We start from the raw sequence: 18,201 nt of genomic DNA, 5'->3' as shown, positions 1-18,201 counted from the left end.
CTGCACCCTTTCAACATCAGTACTTTTCTCTTGGAATAATGTGAGCTGTCCAAGGTGCTGCTGTGGACCTGCCGCATTCCAGAAGTATTTGAATGCAGTGTATCAGGAAATATTCTCTGATCCTTCAGCCTGTGGTGTTAGAATTAATCATCCTGCTCTGTGTTTCTGAACACCCCAAAATAGAAAACGTGCAGAAAAAAATCACGCACTCTTGATTGGATACGCTTCCAACTTTCCGAACTGCTGTACCTGATTGATCTGATAGGTGCATCTTGAAAATAAGGAGCTGTCGTTGTTGGGCTGTATTTGGCATTTTACAAAAAGACTTCTTTTAATTTAGATTAGTTGCTGAGAAACATAACCTTATTCTAAACTGGTCTTTGTCTACATAACACTGACCATAAAAGATGCTCATTAGACATGAGGTGCTTTGGAATGTCACCTCAATGTCATCGTCTACAATGTAATACAGCTTTATTCTTTCCAACTTTTCAATGAGATAGCCTAGAAAAAGCAAGACTTGCATTAATATAGCACCTTACCCAGCCTCAGGAAGTCCCAAGGTGCTTTGCAGCCAATGAGATACTTCCAAAGCATAGACACTGTTGTAATGTAGAAAATGCAAGTCAAACTTAGACTTTGATTAGATGTTCCTCTACAATACATCATAATTCCTCTTATATAACCAACTGGGATTGAGTGTGATAGGGAAAATTAAACCCTATTCATGATCTATAGCAAGAAGTTCCAATATCCAAGATTATTTCTTGTATGCCAGTTATTGTGTTTCCATCTAACCAGCTGTTAGTGTTTTTTTGTCGTTTTCTGGATGATTGAACACTGGTTAGTTAATAAAGTTTTTCTTTCATCTAGGTGACCAACAGAGGACCCTGAGCACAAGCACCAAGGCCAGTGGGGATCCTCCCCTGCTGCTGGAACAGCAGAACAGTCAGGGCCGACCTGCAGCCACAGGTAATTAAACAGGTTAAAATTGGAACCCGTCATTTTTTCTCCATTCTCCTCTATCCTCTTGACCAGGTGTTAGACATTTTTTGTTTCCAGAAGAAATAACTTGCATTTTATATAATACATTTCATTGCACTTTACGGACAATTAAGTACTTTTGAACAGCAGTCACTGTTGTGATGTAAGAAACACAGCAGCCAATTTGTGTACAGCAAGCTCCTAGGAACAACAGTGTGATAATGACCAGATATTGCTTGAGGGATAAACATTGTTGAGGACACTGGGGAAGAACTCCCTTGTCATTTTAAGTAGTCAGTTAAAGTAGCAAAATGGTCATTTTACAGAAGGTCTGATTCCAGTGTGGAACATCACCTAAGTGTCTGGGATATCACAGTAGCACATCCCTGTCCTGCAGCGCCAATAGGCAAGGCTCCCATATTCATAAAATTTCCGTTATGTTTTCATCACTCAATAAAAACTTAGAACTAAGTTTGTAACCAGAGTTTAAAAATGTGAAATGTGTTTCTAAAGCTGAAATCTGTAACTTTTGGAGAAGACATTTGGAAATGAATACAGACATCAGTCCTGGATAATTATTTCTTCTGGCTCTAAGCTGCATGAGATGTGAAACAATAATGATATTCCTGAAGCCATAAATTTTGCTTAAAATTCTGGAATACTAGATTGAAAATATGGAAAGCTGAAACCAAATTTGAGACTTCTTCCCCAAGGGAATAAATTTCTTTCAAGGGCCATGATTGAAAAAGATTGAAATTCAAAGCCCAGATCTGCAAGTGAATCTGTTCCTGTAGCTAAATCATTACTGGTAGCAGGTGACCTTCTCTAAGGCACTTGCTGGTGCTGGGGCATCCCAACAGTGGGCAGCTCCCTCCCCAACCTCCCCCTCTCCCCATGTAAAGAAATGCCTGAACTTTGCTTTGAATAGTGGAGACAAGGGATGTACAGGAGCAGGCGAAGAAAAATTCAAGGCTGTAAAAATTAGCTGCTGGTCCCAGATTGGCATCAAGAGCTTCCAGCTTGCCAAATTCCTGTTGTGGAGAAGTATATGTCTCCTTTAGCTCATGGTTAGGTCTTTAAAACCAACTTGACCATGAGAGAGGTTTTACTGTCGAAACGTGTTCACATTTTTCTGTTTGTCCTCAGCAGAATACTTCCATCCATCAGCGACTTTGGAGCAGAAGATGGATTTAGATCATTTCAGGCCTGTTTTCCCACAACCTACTGCAAACCAAGCCCAAGAACATTCCCCTGTCGCTGCAAGTGACCAGCCAAGGTATGACACAGCGAGTTAAAATAGATAAATAGTGCGCGCCACAGTTCACTAGGACAAGGATTTGTACCACTAACTGTGAGAATATTTGACGTGTTGGCTATATTGGGAAGGTTTGTTGCATGCAGAGGGATGCAGTATTTCTCAGACCTGCCCTCAAGTGAAGATGCAATTGACAGAAACCCACAAACTGCTCTCATGATCATAGGCCCTTAACAGCATAGGAGGTAGCCATTTAGTCCATCGTACCTGTGCCAGTTCTTTGAAAGAGCTATTCACACTCACTATCTCTTACCCCATAACCCTGCAGAATTTTCACCCTACAAGTATTTAATCCAATTCCCTTTTTAAAATTACTGTTGAATCTGCTTTTCAGACAGTGCATTCCAGTTCATAACTTACTGTCTTAAAGAAGTAAGAGCAGTAATCGGGCATACGGTTCCCCAAGCTTACACTGCCATTCAGTAAAAATGGGGAGATGAACAATTGGCCGCCTGTTGCCACAGTTGGTATTTGGGTGGCTGGGGAGGATAGGATTGGGCTTAAGTGTGATGCATTTTGCAGATGAATAGCATGGCAATACTTGCTGTCAAGTCTCATCATAGAGGGGAGCCACTCAAAGTAGGGTATCAGGCACCCGTAGACACTACCCACATTGAGTCAGCAGGAGCTTCATTTGATAAGTTTTCCAGGAAAGTTTACCACCTTTCCTCTTCTACCCTACACCTTCTCTCTGGTCGTGAAACAGATGTTGGAGAAAGGCTATTTTAAACCCCTATTTTAGAATAAAGTGTGGGGTGCAGGACCAGGGAATGTCACGTTTTACAATTATTATTTTTCTGCTTGTGCTCAGAAGCCAGCAATCAACAGCATCCATGACCAAAAGTAACCATTTCATAGGAGCTGCTACAAACACTTCCCGACCAGCCCTTCCTCTTGATGTCCCAGTGTGGACAAAAGAGCAGCCTCATGAGGAAGTCCTGGAGGAGCTGCCAATACATGGTACAGTGGAAAAGCCACAGGCAATCATCTTCAGTGAGGACAAGGCAGAGAATTATGCCATTGGAGAATGGGGGGAGCGCCTGGTTCACGCCTTCCTGATGCACTGGAAGGAGAGCGACAGCCAGAACAAGCCAAAGAACGTGATGTGGGCAAACGAGAATGGTGAAAGCGGTTTGCCCTATGACTTCAAGGTCACATTCACCTCAGTCAGTGACGAGCAGGTGGAGACCTTCATCGAAGTTAAATCCACAGTCAAAGCTGAGAAGAACTTTGTACAACTCTCGGCTCAGGAAGTGGACCTGGCACTGCGGGTCAGAGATCGTTACCACTTGTACCGGGTGTACAAGGCAGGAGATTCTCAGAATGTTCAGCTGTGTCGAATTAAGAACTTAGCGCAGTGTTTACATGCGAAACAACTTGAATTGTTTCTGTTTGTGTAAATTCCACACTGATTTTGTAGATGTAGAAAAGTTTGTTTTCAATGCATTGTATTTTATGGAAAGATTTTAAATGTCAGCACAAGCAAAGTACTGCAGGAAACACTCAGCTGGTCTGGGAATATCTGTGGAGTGAATGCATCAACATTAACTCCATTTCTCTCTCCACAGATGTTGCCAGACCTGCTGCACATTTCCAACATTGTTTTTATTTAACATTTAATGTCTGATGTCAAGGCTTTACAAAGATTATGCTGATGTCCTTTTTATACTAATTTACTACTGTAATTTCTAATGTTTTGTACATTATTTGTTGGGATATATATTCAAAAAAATGTTTATCATGGAAATCTTATCACTGCATTTTTAAATTTTCAATGTTATCCTGTGCCCCTCTGCAATCAAGCTGAATTTAGTATTACAATAAACCAAATTGCCTGTACATATAGGTTTGACTTAAAGATTTTTTAATAATTGACTATTGACAAGACAGGCATTTAACTACTTCATTGCCCTGAGAAGATGCTGGTAACTTCAGAGGACTGTTAAGAGTTAACACATTGTTGAGACAGGAATCACATTTAGGCCCAAATTGGGCAAGGACAGTGAGTTTTTATAACAATTGGGGCAACTTCAGGGTCACTTTTACTGGAAGTACAACAATACTGGAAATACTCAACAGGTCAGACAATAACTTTTCACTTGACACCAACAATGTTTTGGGTTAATTGCAAGGTCAAAAACCTTAATTCTGGCTCACTCCACAGACGCTGCCAAACCTGGTGACTATTTCCAGCACTTTGTTTTCATTTCACTTATTGACACTTGAATTCAAAAACTCGAACTGGCCGTGGTGGGATTGAACTCGTTTGACTGCAGGGATAAAGAAGAAAAAGGACACAATTCCGATCTCAAAAAATTGGAGTCCAGAGCTAAAGATTAGTGTGATTAGAGATACAGGTACTGATTATTGAACAAAGAATGTGAGAGAAGTCACTAGTCAAAGCAATTAATTAGAAGTGCATAATTACAAACCAGTAGTGTTTCATATCTTTAATACAACTTAGACAGTGCAGTTTATTTACATAAATTGAGAACACTTTGATTATATAATAGTTGGCAAATGAATCTGGCAGAGTAATGAATTCATGCTGAAGTATCAAACAGCCTCTCAATCATCTCTTCAACTTGTTCCACTCTGTATTTTATATATTTTTCAGTATTCTTGGTAAAGGGAACATTTGAATACCTGCAGAGTTAATGAACACTTTGTAAACAGTGATGAGAAGCTCGTACAGAGAAATGCTGGAGTCATTTTTGATTGTGAACTAGTAATCTTTGCTTCATTTTACAAGTGTGAACCTCCCAACATTTGTGTCTCAAACACATAGAACTCTTACCCTCTGCCCAGAGTTATTCCCAAGCTGTTTACCCAGGAAAGATTTTTGCACAAAACCTTACCTGTACCATAAAGGAGGAGTTAAACTCTGGGAATACAAACAGCTAATACAGGAGAATCCAGCAAAAAAAAAGCATCTTTCACAACCCCATCTCAAAGTGCTTTATTGCCAATGAAGTACTTTAAATGTGTCACTGTTGTAAAGTAGGAAACGTGACAGCCAACATAGGCACAAAGATCCCAGAAACAGCAATGTGATAGTGGCCAGATAATCTCTGTGCTAGATGAATATTTTAACACTCAACTAATTTCACATGGGGGAGAATTCCCCTGCTCCTCCTCAAAATATATCTTTTTACAGCAGCTTGGAGAGGGGTGGGGGGCAGAAAGATCCTCAGTTTAATGTCTCAACTAAAAAGATAGCCCCAGTGGGTGTGGCATTCCCTCAGTATTGATGGATTGTCAGCCAGAAACTCAAATCTCTGGTGTGGGCCAACCTTGTGACTGAGGAGCAAGTGCTACCCCACAGGGTTACACACAGGCCAGGCAGGATCCCCAGTGGAGCTGTGAGACTTATCCATCCATTCATTTAAATCTGGGCACTCTCTCAGGCACACATTCCTCCCTGGCCTGGGTTTCCTGCATTTGTTGCAACCTGACAAATGGATCATTTTATACCTCTGTTTCTTGCACACAATGATTACCTCTGCCAGAAGACTCGATAGGCCCCAGTTACATTTTCCTTCTGTGCACGCCTGATTTTATCTCTTTGTTCTTTATCCGGGATAGCCCAGGATTTCTGGATTTTGCATAGTTCTTCCAGTCCATCATTAAATGCCTTCAAAAAATAAACTTTAAATGAATTAAAGCTTTCTAATAGCAAAGCTCCAGCTGTAAAAAAAAACTTCTAGCAGTCCAGGTCTGTTCAGTACACCACAGGGCTGAATCTGGGCAGTCCCACAAATTCACTCTAACCCAGAGAGGATGCTGTGCGCACTTACTGCAGCCAAAGACCAAAAGTTTACCATATGTTTTAATCACCTGGTTCACAGGATATTTTTAATGCTTTTATTCAGTGTTAAACATGAGATGAGCTATCAGTCACCGACTGACGATAAGCAAGCATCCCATAAAGCTGCTCTAAACATTGCCTGTTAGTTAAACATAGCTGTCACTGCAATGCCCCTGAAAGTCTGCCTACAAAAGGACTGTGTAACCTGCCCAAGTGACCCACAGGTGGAACTAGTCCTTGGGTTTTAAAAAAAAAGTCAGGGCAGGTTTAAATTGCAAAGAGATGGGCAGAACAAAGCTGCGGAGGAGAGGGGAGAGATGGAACAGCATGTCAGCTTCACTGCCCTGTACAGGAGAAAGCTCACAGCTTGTCGCAACAAATTGTATCTTTAAAGCAGGCATTTACAGAATAAAACACCCCTGAGGCACTTAGTAGGAAAAAGGTGAAGTTAGGACATGTGTCTGTAGGTACAGAGGTGGGAGGAGGTGGTGAGTCACAAGAGTTTTGGAAGAGACCATCACATTAAAAAAACTTCTTACACATTAGTTGTCTCTTACCTTAAATCGATCTTTAATAGCTTGCCTTTCCTTATCTTTTAACTGGAGAAAAAAGTATATAGTTACTAGTAAAAAGAAACTGACTGAAAATCTCGCCAAGCAAACCAGGGAAGTCCCAATTTCAACTCTTGGCTTGTGCCGAATTAGTTATCTCAAGGTATTGTGAATTACGGAACCAAAGTAGGTAAATGAAGTTAAGATACAGATCAGCCATGATTTAATAGAATGGAGCTACAGGCTTGAGGCCTCTTGTTCCTGTATTCAGCTGGTGGGATTGCTACAATCCAGCACCGTCTCCGAGACAAGAATAGGGCAGCAAAAAAGTCAGCCAGCCAAAAGTCCTTATGTCTGATGGCTGCTTGGTAACTCCAGTCGGTTTGCAATCATTTGAAGATAGGATTGGGTTACTGGGCAGATTCGCCAAGACCACAGCCATGTGGGTGAGGTATCAGAGGGTGCTGGATACTCCTGAATCTGCACCTCAGAACAGTCAGGAGGAGGGAAAGAAAGATTGCAACAGGTATTAACCCCAGAAAGGCTGCCTACGGCACAAGACAAAGATTTTACACCCCTTTAACAAATATTACGGACACTTACTTTTGTTCCTGGCTGGAAGGTAGGCATGTTACTCTCGGTAATGGGCGTTGTGACCTTTAACCAACTGTAAAAATAGAGTTACATGTCAAGCAGGTACATCTCCCCTATATAGTTGCACCATTTTCCCCCACTATCACAATGAAAAGATGCAGTGGATGTTCCTGCCCACACCTTTCGATTTCTGCTCATCGCTGCAGATGCCAACACTTTGTGGGAGTGAGATTCTAATAGCCCAAGCTCCTTCCTCCCCCACAATCCTGGTTCAGAATCAACCACATTGCTGTGGGTCTGGAATCACAAAGGGCAGATCAGGTAACGAGGGCAGATTTCCTTCCCTAAAAGAACATTAGTGAATCTGATGGGTTTTCTGACATTCCAGTTTCATGGTGACCATTACTAATGCTAGATTTTTATTCCAGATTTTTTTAATTAACTGAATTTAAATTCTCCACCAGCCTGATAGGACTTCTAATCCTGTCTTTAGATCATTACTTCAGGTCTCTGGATTACTAGTCCAGGAACATACTGGCACCCCTATAATCGTGGGCACACAACCTTAAGGTGAGGACAGAATCAAGCTTGGCTGTGTTGCTTCCACAGTCAAATAGCAGGTAGACAGACATGGAGAAAACGACCACTTGGGTGATGTACAGAAATTCTCTTTGTGTCTGTGGAACTGCCCTAATCAGTGCCTTTAGAGAGGAGGACAAAATAGAACAAAATAATCCTAGGTAAAAACAAAATGCTGGACAAACTCAGGTCTGACAGCATCTGTGGAGAAAGAAACAGAGTTAACATTTCGAGTCCGTACGACTCTTTTTCAGAGCTCTGAAGAGTCATACAGACTTGAAACATTAGCTCTGTTTTTCTCTCTCCACAGATGCTGTCGGACCTGCTGAGTTTGTCCAGCATTTTCAGTTTTTATTTTGGATTTCCAGCATCCGCAGCATTTTGTTTTTAAAATAATCCAAGATTACCTGCGTTGGTAAGTTTGGAGCTGTTCTTCAATGTGTCCCTTGTATGTCTTGTCTGGGTACTTCTGAGTCACTGCTACAAGTTGAATTAGTTCAGACCTACACAAATATCAGACTAGGAATGAGGAAACAAGTTGAACTCTGCACCCACTTATAAACTATGTCAGTTACTTTAATTATATCACTATAGGAATGTTAAGATCAGCTCTACTGCATATAAAAGCTATAAAGCACAGCAGTATTGTCACCACACATTTAAAGAGTTTTGGTCCAATAAATTACAGCCCAAACAACAGTTTGTGGCCCAGAATGAGAGGGCTGAGCCAGCTCTCAGTCCAGGACAGGATCACCATTCATGACCAGCTCACAAAATGGCGGGTCCTGCCTGCAGAATTATGGCAGAGAGGGAAAATATTCTGGCGAGGGGGGCAGGGTAAGGACAGAGTTAAACATTGGAGTTAGTTTGTTATCTTGTGCAGTTTTACATTTGACAGCCTGAGAACAAAAGGACACAATTATCACAAACTTACTTCTCCAAGGATTTGAGGATATAATTAAAGTTATTGAGAAGGAAGACAGCACCCAAAGCAGTGTCCTCATAAACCTTAGCCTTGCTGTGCAGGTTCAGCTGCAAGTTGCCGAGTATTTTACCTACAGCAAGAGAGGGAATGGTTTTAAAAAGCACAACAATCCAAGTAAAAAGATGCAGAAATAAATTCCAATTGAAAACAACAAAATATCTACATACAACGTACAGGAGCTCGGTCTTTATTCTCTCTGCTACTTCCCAATGGTGCCATCCCTTATGGGCTCATTTTCACTAGTAATTCACCCAAGTGCCGATTACCCACATGCAAGGCTCAGTGGGAAATGATGGCAGGATATTTACCGTGGGGGCCATCATCTGATAGTTCAGCTCCTTGAGTTTGTTCCCCCCGGTCTATCACCTCCTGTTTCCAGGTTACCTTTTCCAATACAATTTGGCAGAGATAAGCAAACATTGCCAATGAAATCTCAAGGCTCAAAAATCAGCCGGTTTAACACGAACACACCATTCTCTAACTTTCAGGATTTCAGCTGTGACTCAGTGGAAAGAACTCTCACCTTGGAGTCAGAAGGTTGAGAGTTCAAGGCTGCTCTAGAAACTTGAGCTCATAATCTAGGCTGACATTTCCAATGCAGTACTAAGGGGAGGCTGCATTTTTGGAGGTGCTTTCATAGCTATTAAACCAAGGCCACATCTGCCCCCTCAGATAAAAGATTCTATGGCACTATTTTAAGGAAGGGCAGGCAAGTTACCCCTGGTGTCCTGGCCAATATTTATCCCTCAACCAACATTACTAAAAGCAGATTATTTGGTCATTTTCACATTGTGTTTTTGTGGGAGCTTTCCGTGTTTCCTACATTACAACAGTGACTGCACTTCAAAAGGGTTTCATGGGCTATAAGGCACTTTGGATGTCTTGGGGTTGTGAAAAATGCCACATAAATCCCCAGTTGAACAATATGCCAAACCAGGAGATAAAACAAACTCTGAATCTCAGCCCACAACGGAGTGGAGGCAAGTCATGACACAAAATTGAGAGTTCAGCACTAATTAAAAGTAAAAAGCGCTTATGTCCCACCCACTCATGTTAATATTCCCCTTGAACCTTTACCGGAGGCTTGCCATTTAGTTTTTGAATTATCAGTGTGATTCATATGTTATGAGTCATGTAAGTAATGTGGGAAGTGGAAAAATTACAGTCACGTAATAAAGCAGCTCTCCAACAACTTGATTTAAGGTTCAAATGTTTGGGCAGAATCCAGCAAACTGTCCTCTACACTCAACCTGACTGCCTGAAAAACGCTTCATACTGAATATGTAAATTGCTTCACAATAGGCCAATGTTAATTCAAGCACAAAATCTTCTCCAGCAATTTAATGAATACAAGGTTACTCAAGATTAGACAGAAAATATATTTTCCCATTCTTTGTATAATCGGGCCCACAGCAGCTTGGTAAAAGTATACAGTATCCAATCTGGTACAAAACTCTGCAAGCAATTTTTTTTTTCCCTTTCTATTCATTCATGGGATGTGTGTCTCGCTGGCAAGGCCAGCATTTGTTGCCCATCCCTAATTGCCCTTGAAAGCATTTGAAGAGTCATCTACTCTGCCGTGGGTCTGGTGTCACATGTAAGCCAACCAGGTAAGGATGGCAGGTTTTCTTCCCTAAAGGACATTAGTGAATCAGATGGGTATTTACAACAACCGATGATAGTAATGGGACCATGAAGCTGAGGCTTTCAATTCTAGAATTTTTTTTTAAATTACTTAAATTTAAACTGCACCAGATGCCATGAATTGGAAATCGTTCCATTTCTAAACATGAAAAACGGCACATGAAGATAAGACTGCTCAAATATGGCTGTTCGTAACACACAAAAATCTCTCATTTTGCAACTCTCGGACTCTTCCCACATCCGTCAAGCTCTGGTGCTGAAAGTCTCATGCCAGAGATTTTGTTGTGTAAGAATTGCCAACAGACACTGTGAAACTCTTTTGTGGCAACAAATCTCCTCGCTCAAGTTAAATTGAACGGGACAATGTTTTCTAAAGGTGGGTACATTAACTGTGTTCTGAACAATGTATTACTCTACTGCTAAAATGCTTAGCATCATTAAGTAAGCACAGGCACAAATCAACAGGAAAAGTTTTTGAAGTTTCAGGCTGCAGGTCAAAAGCACCAATAGTGAATTCCTGGATCAATTTCACTTTTAGAGAAGGTTGATTTGGTCTGTTGTCATGTGGCACTTCCAGTCTAATCAGATCACCTGCTTATGAGGCCTGAACTTCTGGCAAAATCTTACTATTGACCTTTAAATCTTTCAAACACAAGCAAAACATAGCACAACCTTGCTGTAAAACCAATACTCACAAATGTAGTTGCTGAGGAGCCGCCTGCTGAACTCAGAGTTGTATGTGCTGGTAGAGGAACCAGTCTCTGCAAGTCAATCGTTTCCAATCTCAGTTATAAAATCAAAATACGTCCTATCAACACATTTTAGTTGGGAGGGAATTTTTTTTTTTTGGAAAAAGAATTAACAGTGAGACGTTCGTTCACAGTATTCCCAACATTATCCTCTTCTTTCCCAGGAACCTTGTTTAAACAGGAGAGCACACAGGAACGACCTGCTCCCAGGCCTTCTGTAATACTCGCAACACAGGCTGCTTGGTGAGATGTAAGAGCAGTGCACTGACAGGTGGAGTGCTCTCCTTCCCGTTTAACTCCCTTACTGTACAACCAACTCCTGCCCTCCCAACGCCCGCCCTCCCAGAGCTGCGCTCAGGGCGGGGGTTCCACAAAAAGCCCCACTGTGCAATTCTGCAACAACTCAGTTCAATTCGATTTACGAGTTAGGTTTAAAATAGCCGAGATGGAATGATTTCAAAAGGAAGAGATGAAAGAATTCAGGCAAATATTGTTAAACAGTAACCCACAGTATGAGGAGCATGAGATTACTTCACTGTCTCCACTAGGACTTTGGGTTGAACACCAGTTATTCCCTGACATCTCACCCAAGTCGTGTTTCTTTTTGTTATCTTAGTAAGTGTCACCAGGCTATTCTCCCTTAGGGGAAAGGGAGAGTGACAGGGAGTGAGAGTCTTCACCACCAATATCCATCGCTAGATGTCACCAGACATACATATCCCAGAAGGGTCATTGGATAACAACCAGGCCCAGGCTTTTTTCCTTACAGTGCTGCAACACAGACTGGAATCAAAATTTGGGATCTTCCAGATTGTAGGAATCACGTTCCACTTTGCAAATGAATCTTCAGGAAGCATTGCGGAATAATTAATCCCCAGCAACGGTGTAAAAAAGACAAGCAGTAGCCCAACACAAGAACAAAAACACTAATTTTCAGTGATTTATGCATTAGATTTCCCTTGAATCTTGAGCCATTGTCCTCTCCAAACCTTCCCCCAGCTTTATACGTTTAGAGAGAGAACAAGCTGCTAAACAAAATGAAGTAATGGATACAGTTTAACACAACATTGATTCCAGTGAAATATAAACTGATGGCCAGGCATGGACAGACTTGGAATTCGATAAACTCACCTCTGGGATCTAAAGGAATATTGTAAGTGTCCCCCAGAACTACAGGTGACAGCAGAGCAAAGAGAAGTGCAAAAGTGAAAAGGGTTAGAAGTCCATTAGTTCAGAGAGTGTAAAGAAGTTAAACAGGACAGACAACGGAGATTGGCAAGTGGATACAACAGTGAACAGGCTGGAGTGAATCGAGGGGATTAGGGACCAGATACATAAGCAGACAGACAATAAAAACAATTAATATTAAACTGGGTTCTAAAATAAATGCCTGATAATTAAATATTCTGACAAGATTTCCAACAAGAAAGAAACAAGGAAAATTAGGTAAAACCTGCACTCAACATCGGTGGGTTTTTAAGCCACTGTGAGGGGCCAGGATTTTACTATCTGTGATGATTTTAATTTCAAGCCCACCTGAAACCTGAGACATAGCTCTTAGAAAATTGAAATTCATTGGCAGAAGTTTCTTTCCAAGCTGAGAACTGCCCAGTTGCTGGGCGGGAATGTTGACAAGATCAGAGAGCACTATGGTCTCTTCCAATGCCATGGATGTCACAGTAATAGAGGGTAGGGAAGCAATAGCCACAAGTGGGCAATACCCCTTTAAGCCAGAGTCATTTATCCAAATGTACTCAAGTGGAGGGGTGGAATATGCCACAACAGACAAAAACTACAGCAACACCCCCATCGCCCCCACACCAGCTTCAAACACACTCACCCTGAGATGCTAACATTGCACTCGCTGTCTCCTGAAAATCCAGCAGTTGTTGAAGGAATAATATTGCCTGAAGAAGAAATCAATGGCTGTTACTGCCTCACCTGAAAAGGCAAAACGTGGACACAGCTAACACAGAACAACTTCCGCTCTCTTCCCCCACCACTCCCCTGAGCACTGGTGGGCTTTGGTCCCACAGGCCCCAAGTTGCCCTCCAGCTCCTCGACCCATTCTTCCTCTATCAGTGGGTGGGGCAAGCTATCCCCTCATATCAGGGGGTATTAGATGTCGATTAACTGATGGCGATTTCTGTACCCTCAAAGGGACTCCAGCTCTCAATTGTAGCACCCCCCCACCCGCCACCATGAGATCATCTAGCCCAGCACAAACTGGGAACTTAACTGAACAGTACTGCTCAAATACAGCATCTTCACCAACTGAACACTGGGGCAGAGTGTTCTATCATATCCACTTCTCAAAGTCATATGTATTTTAGATTGCGCACTGCACACTAAACTCCAAGAACAGCAAGTGTAACAAGACAATTAGATACTTTTAATAGCATTCCAACGTACATTACTGGTCAGTTCATGGACAGTTCCATCCTTGGGCATATTGTACTCTTTGTCTGGATCATTCTGTAGAGAAAGGGAAGAGGATGAAAGAAAGGAAACCATGTCACTGCTTAGAACAGCAAGGTTTTCTTAGAATGATGCAAGCAATTAGATTAAGGTTTGGTCTCTAAACAATGAGGCCAGGAGGTGTTTCTAGTATAGAAGTTTTTATTAAGAAGCTCCAATGCAAGAAATAAAGATGTTTGAATACAGCAAGAAGTTGAGATACTATCTGACTTCAAAAAGTCGATCTCAAATGGCTTTGTGCTAACATGCATGTGATTCAGTCTTGCTCTAAGAAATGCTCTATATACAAGTCCAATCTCCAAATGTACTTTATCAGTTCTTACATGGCTTAAGCTTTAGGCCTCTATGTTGATTTGATTGTAGTAAGCCTAGCACCCATCCAGTGTCTCCTACATTCTCCACAACGCGACCAGAAAGAGCTTATGCCATCATCACAACATGAGATATGGAGAAATATGCAGACAGGCCATCTCATGATATGGACACATTGAGGACACGTTATTACTACAAGTTTTAAGCAAATTTTAGCTGCCGGTTGACAAGAAAGTATATCCTGAAAAAACTGCTAAACTTAAAGAAAGTGAAACTTTACTAATTCACCACTTACCTTAATGCTATCTGCAAACTCTTCTAGAGCTTTAGCTCCTGTCGTCTCCATGGAGGTAATAAGGACTGGCAGCTTATTCTTGGTGCCAGCAGCTGTACCCTGTGTGATACAAGCATTACCAAAAACATCTGTTGAAGCACATTTGTCTGTAAAAGGTTTCAACCCCATTTCTGACCCCTGACTCCCACTTCAAAAGGGAACAGCAAATGCAAATTTGAGTTGCCATCGTCACCATCTGGGCGGCCCAACATTCCACTAATTTAAGGCTGGTTGCTGGGCATGAGCTGGTATCTGATGGATTGTTATTAACTGCAGGGTGGCACATTGGCTGAGAAGCAACTGCTGCTGTACCACAGGCAGAGACTTGGTGGGGGGGTAGTCAGGACTGAACCCACCATTCCTTACATCAACCAATTCCAATCTCTGTAGCAGAGGTGTGGAGACTGGGGAGTGATGGCTCGGGGGTCACCAAAGGTTGCTCAAACACTGGTGGGGTGGTGGGAGGCAGCAAGCAAGCCACGTGTGCGCGAATCTACCTCCTAATTGATCTTCCCCTTCTTGCCATGCACTATACCAAGGACAGGACAACTAGCTAGCACCCAACTGCTCAGCCTCCAAATCCCATTCTACATGCATCCAGGAGATGGTGAGGCCCAGCTATTGCTCCTCCAGTTTACTCTTTTTTGCCATGCTTGCTTGGGCAGCATGTCTAAGTTTAAGAATTCTCCATCTTGGCAAACAGGCACCAATCCCACACTGTGGCTTAAAAGCTCTGTCCTCCCAACTTTACACCTTTCTACAGGATTGCTGCACTTACCTGCAGAACCTGATCAAACTCTTGCTTCATCTGCTTGAGATGCTTAAGGATAGGGAATATAGTTAGGACAGCAGAATAATCATGTCGCATGATGGCACGGCGTGCTGTGGAGACAATACTCTCTCCTTCTACCATCAGACCATCCAGTGCTTCCTGTAACAGGGAGAGGAACTGGTCACAAACTCCAACAAGGAAATCCTCATCCTTCATTGCCATACAGCCAGACCTTATCACTTTGGAAAATCTGTTTACAGGACAGGCATATCCTTCTGGATTCGGTGGAAGCAACATTTCCGAGTGATTGTCAGCTCTGGTCCAATCTGGAAACACAGCTATGGTAAAAAGATGTGGCCAATTGTGGCTAACCCAGTGAAAGAAAGAACTGGCATTTCTATAGTGCCTTTTGCAACCTCTGACGGTAAAGCACTTTGGGATGGCCTAAGTGCAGTTGTTGTTGTAATGTAGCAAACGTAGCAGCCAATTTGAGCACAGGACCTCCCACAGGCATCAATGAGATAAATGACCAGATAATCAACTCTCAGAAGTTCCATCAGTTGTGGCCCAGTCAGAAAATTATGGGTTCAAGGCCCACTCCAGAAGCTCCTGACATTGTAGTGCATTACTGAGGGAGTGCTGCACTGTTGAAGGTGCCATCTTTCAGATCAGAGACTAACCTGGGCCAGTCTCCCATCACAGGTGGTGGTAAAGGATCTCATGTCACTATTTTTAAAGTAGGGGAGAGGTCTCCCCAGTGCTCTGGGACAATATTTATCTCTCTAAAACAGGCTATCTGGCCATTACCCCATTGCTGTTTGTGGGAGCGTGCTGTGCACAAATAATCTGCTTCAATTCATTGAAGTGACTACATTTAGAAATGTAAAAAGTTAGAGTGATGTAGGAAAATAAAGAGAAAAGGATGTGCAAATGTGGCTCTGGTTAGGACTTGTTACTGAGCAGCCTGGTTCTGTCCACACTCTGTAAACACAGTCAAGCAGCCATGCTGCACAAAATCTAGCTCACTAAGAAATCAGTCAAATTAGACAGGGGCAAAGCACACAACCCCTGACCCAACAGCTAGCTCTTGCCACCAGCTAGGACTTATTCACACAAACTCACTAATCGCATCAAAACACACAGGCTTTGAGGCTTCAAATTTTACAAGATTCCAGACGGCACTCTCAGGCCAGAACACCAACAGGTTAAGGAGAGTTGCCAAACTCCAAGAGGACAGCAGCAAATCATAACAATGCTGCCTGCTTACTGGATTCTAACAAAAACAAAACTGGACGTCTCAACTGATTTAATAGAGAAAAAGCAACTACCAACATTAACAGCTCAGAGAATCTCACCTGTATCAGAGAGTCAAAGGTTCTCTTCTGGTGGTGCTCAGGAATGATCTCCGTCAGCAACTGGTACTCACTCTGTGCCAGTTTTACAAAGGCACTGATGCAGTGAATGTAAGAGTCAATCTCACTGTCCAACATGTCCTCCTTCCCTGAGAAAACAGGGCAAAGTAAGATCCCAGGGAAGACAATGCTGAATTCCCTATGCAAATTTAACATTTAGCTCATCCAACCTCACTCTTCCCAAATTACATGTAATTCCCTTGGCCTGGGGGCAGTGATGGGAGGGCTTTTTCCTTCAGGGAGGGGAACACATTGAAAACTTACCTCAAGAATAGATACATTGGCATATCATAGACTCAGGAAAGGGGCGCAAGAACCAGGAGCCAGGAAGGGGCAGACCGACGTTGGGAACACTGGCTAAAATGCTGAGCTATAATACAGTGATCAAGCATGTAAAAGGTGCTAAAAGTTGGAGAGCTTTTATCTACAAAGAGATTCGTCACCTTCACAAAACCTGATTTGTGACCTTATCCAATTGTTGCTTATGCTCGAAAAGGAATTAAATTCAAGTGAACGTCAAACTTTAAAGAAACCAGATATACTACAATGTCGAAACCAGACATACCATAAAAGTTTCAGTCAATAACATGTCACGCATGTATAAAGAATTACAACTCAAATTTTAAAATAAAAAAAAACCAAAAATCAGCTGCAACAAAAAAATTCATTTCTGTTCCCTACTCCCAACCTCTGCCTCCTTCAGCCATCATCATCCTCCCTATATGTCCTTCACATATCAAACATTTCAGGCACAGACACACACACTCAAGTTCTGATATCTATCAGCTGTTTGCACACATTTGTCAAAGCCCAGTAAGTAATTGTGGTGGTTGAGCAGAGATTGTTACTCTCCATCGTTTTCCTTAATGCTGCTGCACACTGCACTGCTCCCATCCCAGTCACATTCCCAGTGTGATTACAGCATAAGAAAATCACATCAGCCTTCCCCACCAACTGGTTCAGAAGCTGAAATACAGTGAGTTTACTGCTCAGTAAAGTCTTTACAATTACTGAGTCACTGGGAGGGCTTATGCATCACTAATATTTTACCAAATAAATCCAAATGGTGGGAACTCCTGAGCACTTTTGCATACTCTCCCTCATCACACAGTGAACTGATAAGCTGAACTCAGAGCTTCTGTCACCCAATTCAGATCACCCTTGTCACTAAAGGGAAAAATATAGTGACAGACAAGGGCGTTTGTTTTATAAAGAGTGGGAAATGGGTTATTTTGAAATTATAAAAACAATTGTAGTGAAATGAATGGTCTTAGTGGCTATGCAGCAGCAAGGCCTGAAAAGTTTGAATGTTCAGATTTGCTGTAGGTTAACTATTAGGCTTTAATCAATCCAGATTATAAACACCCCATTATAACCAATGTAATACTGTAACAGGACACTAAGTTCTGCTACCTTTCTCCTTTATGGAGGTAGATAGATTCTTATTTTATATTCTAAGGGCATCAAGGAATATGAAACAAAGGCAGGTAAATGGAATTGAGGTGCAGATTGGTCACAAACTGTGTGTTCATGATTCAATTATTAATTGCCTATCCTTACTGCTGCATTGCTAACATGGGGCAATAAGAGGTGAAACTAGAGAGATTTGTTTTGGAAACTGAAGTACCAAGACAGGCAGCTAAATAAAGTTTAAGAGCCAGATCTTTAATTTAAAACTGCATCT

General features: G+C 42.0%; 2 protein-coding genes across 7 annotated transcripts in view; one reads left to right on the top strand and one right to left on the bottom strand.

Moving 5' to 3' along the window:
* Positions 1–4,138, top strand: part of wu:fj29h11 (protein NO VEIN) — a 104,056-nt gene extending 99,918 nt beyond the window's left edge. Inside the window, exons 47-49 of the mRNA XM_041216852.1 lie at positions 874–972; positions 2,131–2,260; positions 3,111–4,138. Coding sequence (XP_041072786.1) covers positions 874–972; positions 2,131–2,260; positions 3,111–3,699 — 818 coding nt within the window. The 3' untranslated portion in view covers positions 3,700–4,138. The remainder of the gene's footprint in view (positions 1–873; positions 973–2,130; positions 2,261–3,110) is intronic.
* A 596-nt stretch (positions 4,139–4,734) lies between these two features.
* The window catches only part of exoc7 (exocyst complex component 7), a 31,751-nt gene continuing 18,284 nt past the window's right edge, over positions 4,735–18,201 (bottom strand). For all 6 annotated transcript variants that reach the window (XM_041217073.1, XM_041217076.1, XM_041217077.1 and 3 more), the window contains 12 exons: positions 16,461–16,606; positions 15,112–15,264; positions 14,295–14,393; positions 13,622–13,684; positions 13,050–13,116; positions 11,156–11,221; positions 8,766–8,886; positions 8,239–8,334; positions 7,262–7,325; positions 6,665–6,706; positions 5,800–5,933; positions 4,735–4,945 (listed from right to left, as the gene is read on the bottom strand). In XM_041217073.1, coding sequence (XP_041073007.1) covers positions 4,843–4,945; positions 5,800–5,933; positions 6,665–6,706; positions 7,262–7,325; positions 8,239–8,334; positions 8,766–8,886; positions 11,156–11,221; positions 13,050–13,116; positions 13,622–13,684; positions 14,295–14,393; positions 15,112–15,264; positions 16,461–16,606 — 1,154 coding nt within the window. In that variant the 3' untranslated portion in view covers positions 4,735–4,842. The remainder of the gene's footprint in view (positions 4,946–5,799; positions 5,934–6,664; positions 6,707–7,261; positions 7,326–8,238; positions 8,335–8,765; positions 8,887–11,155; positions 11,222–13,049; positions 13,117–13,621; positions 13,685–14,294; positions 14,394–15,111; positions 15,265–16,460; positions 16,607–18,201) is intronic.

This window comes from Carcharodon carcharias, chromosome 22 (genome assembly GCF_017639515.1).
Source record: "Carcharodon carcharias isolate sCarCar2 chromosome 22, sCarCar2.pri, whole genome shotgun sequence".
Lineage (NCBI taxonomy): Eukaryota > Metazoa > Chordata > Chondrichthyes > Lamniformes > Lamnidae > Carcharodon > Carcharodon carcharias.
This window is presented reverse-complemented; position numbering and strand designations above follow the sequence as displayed.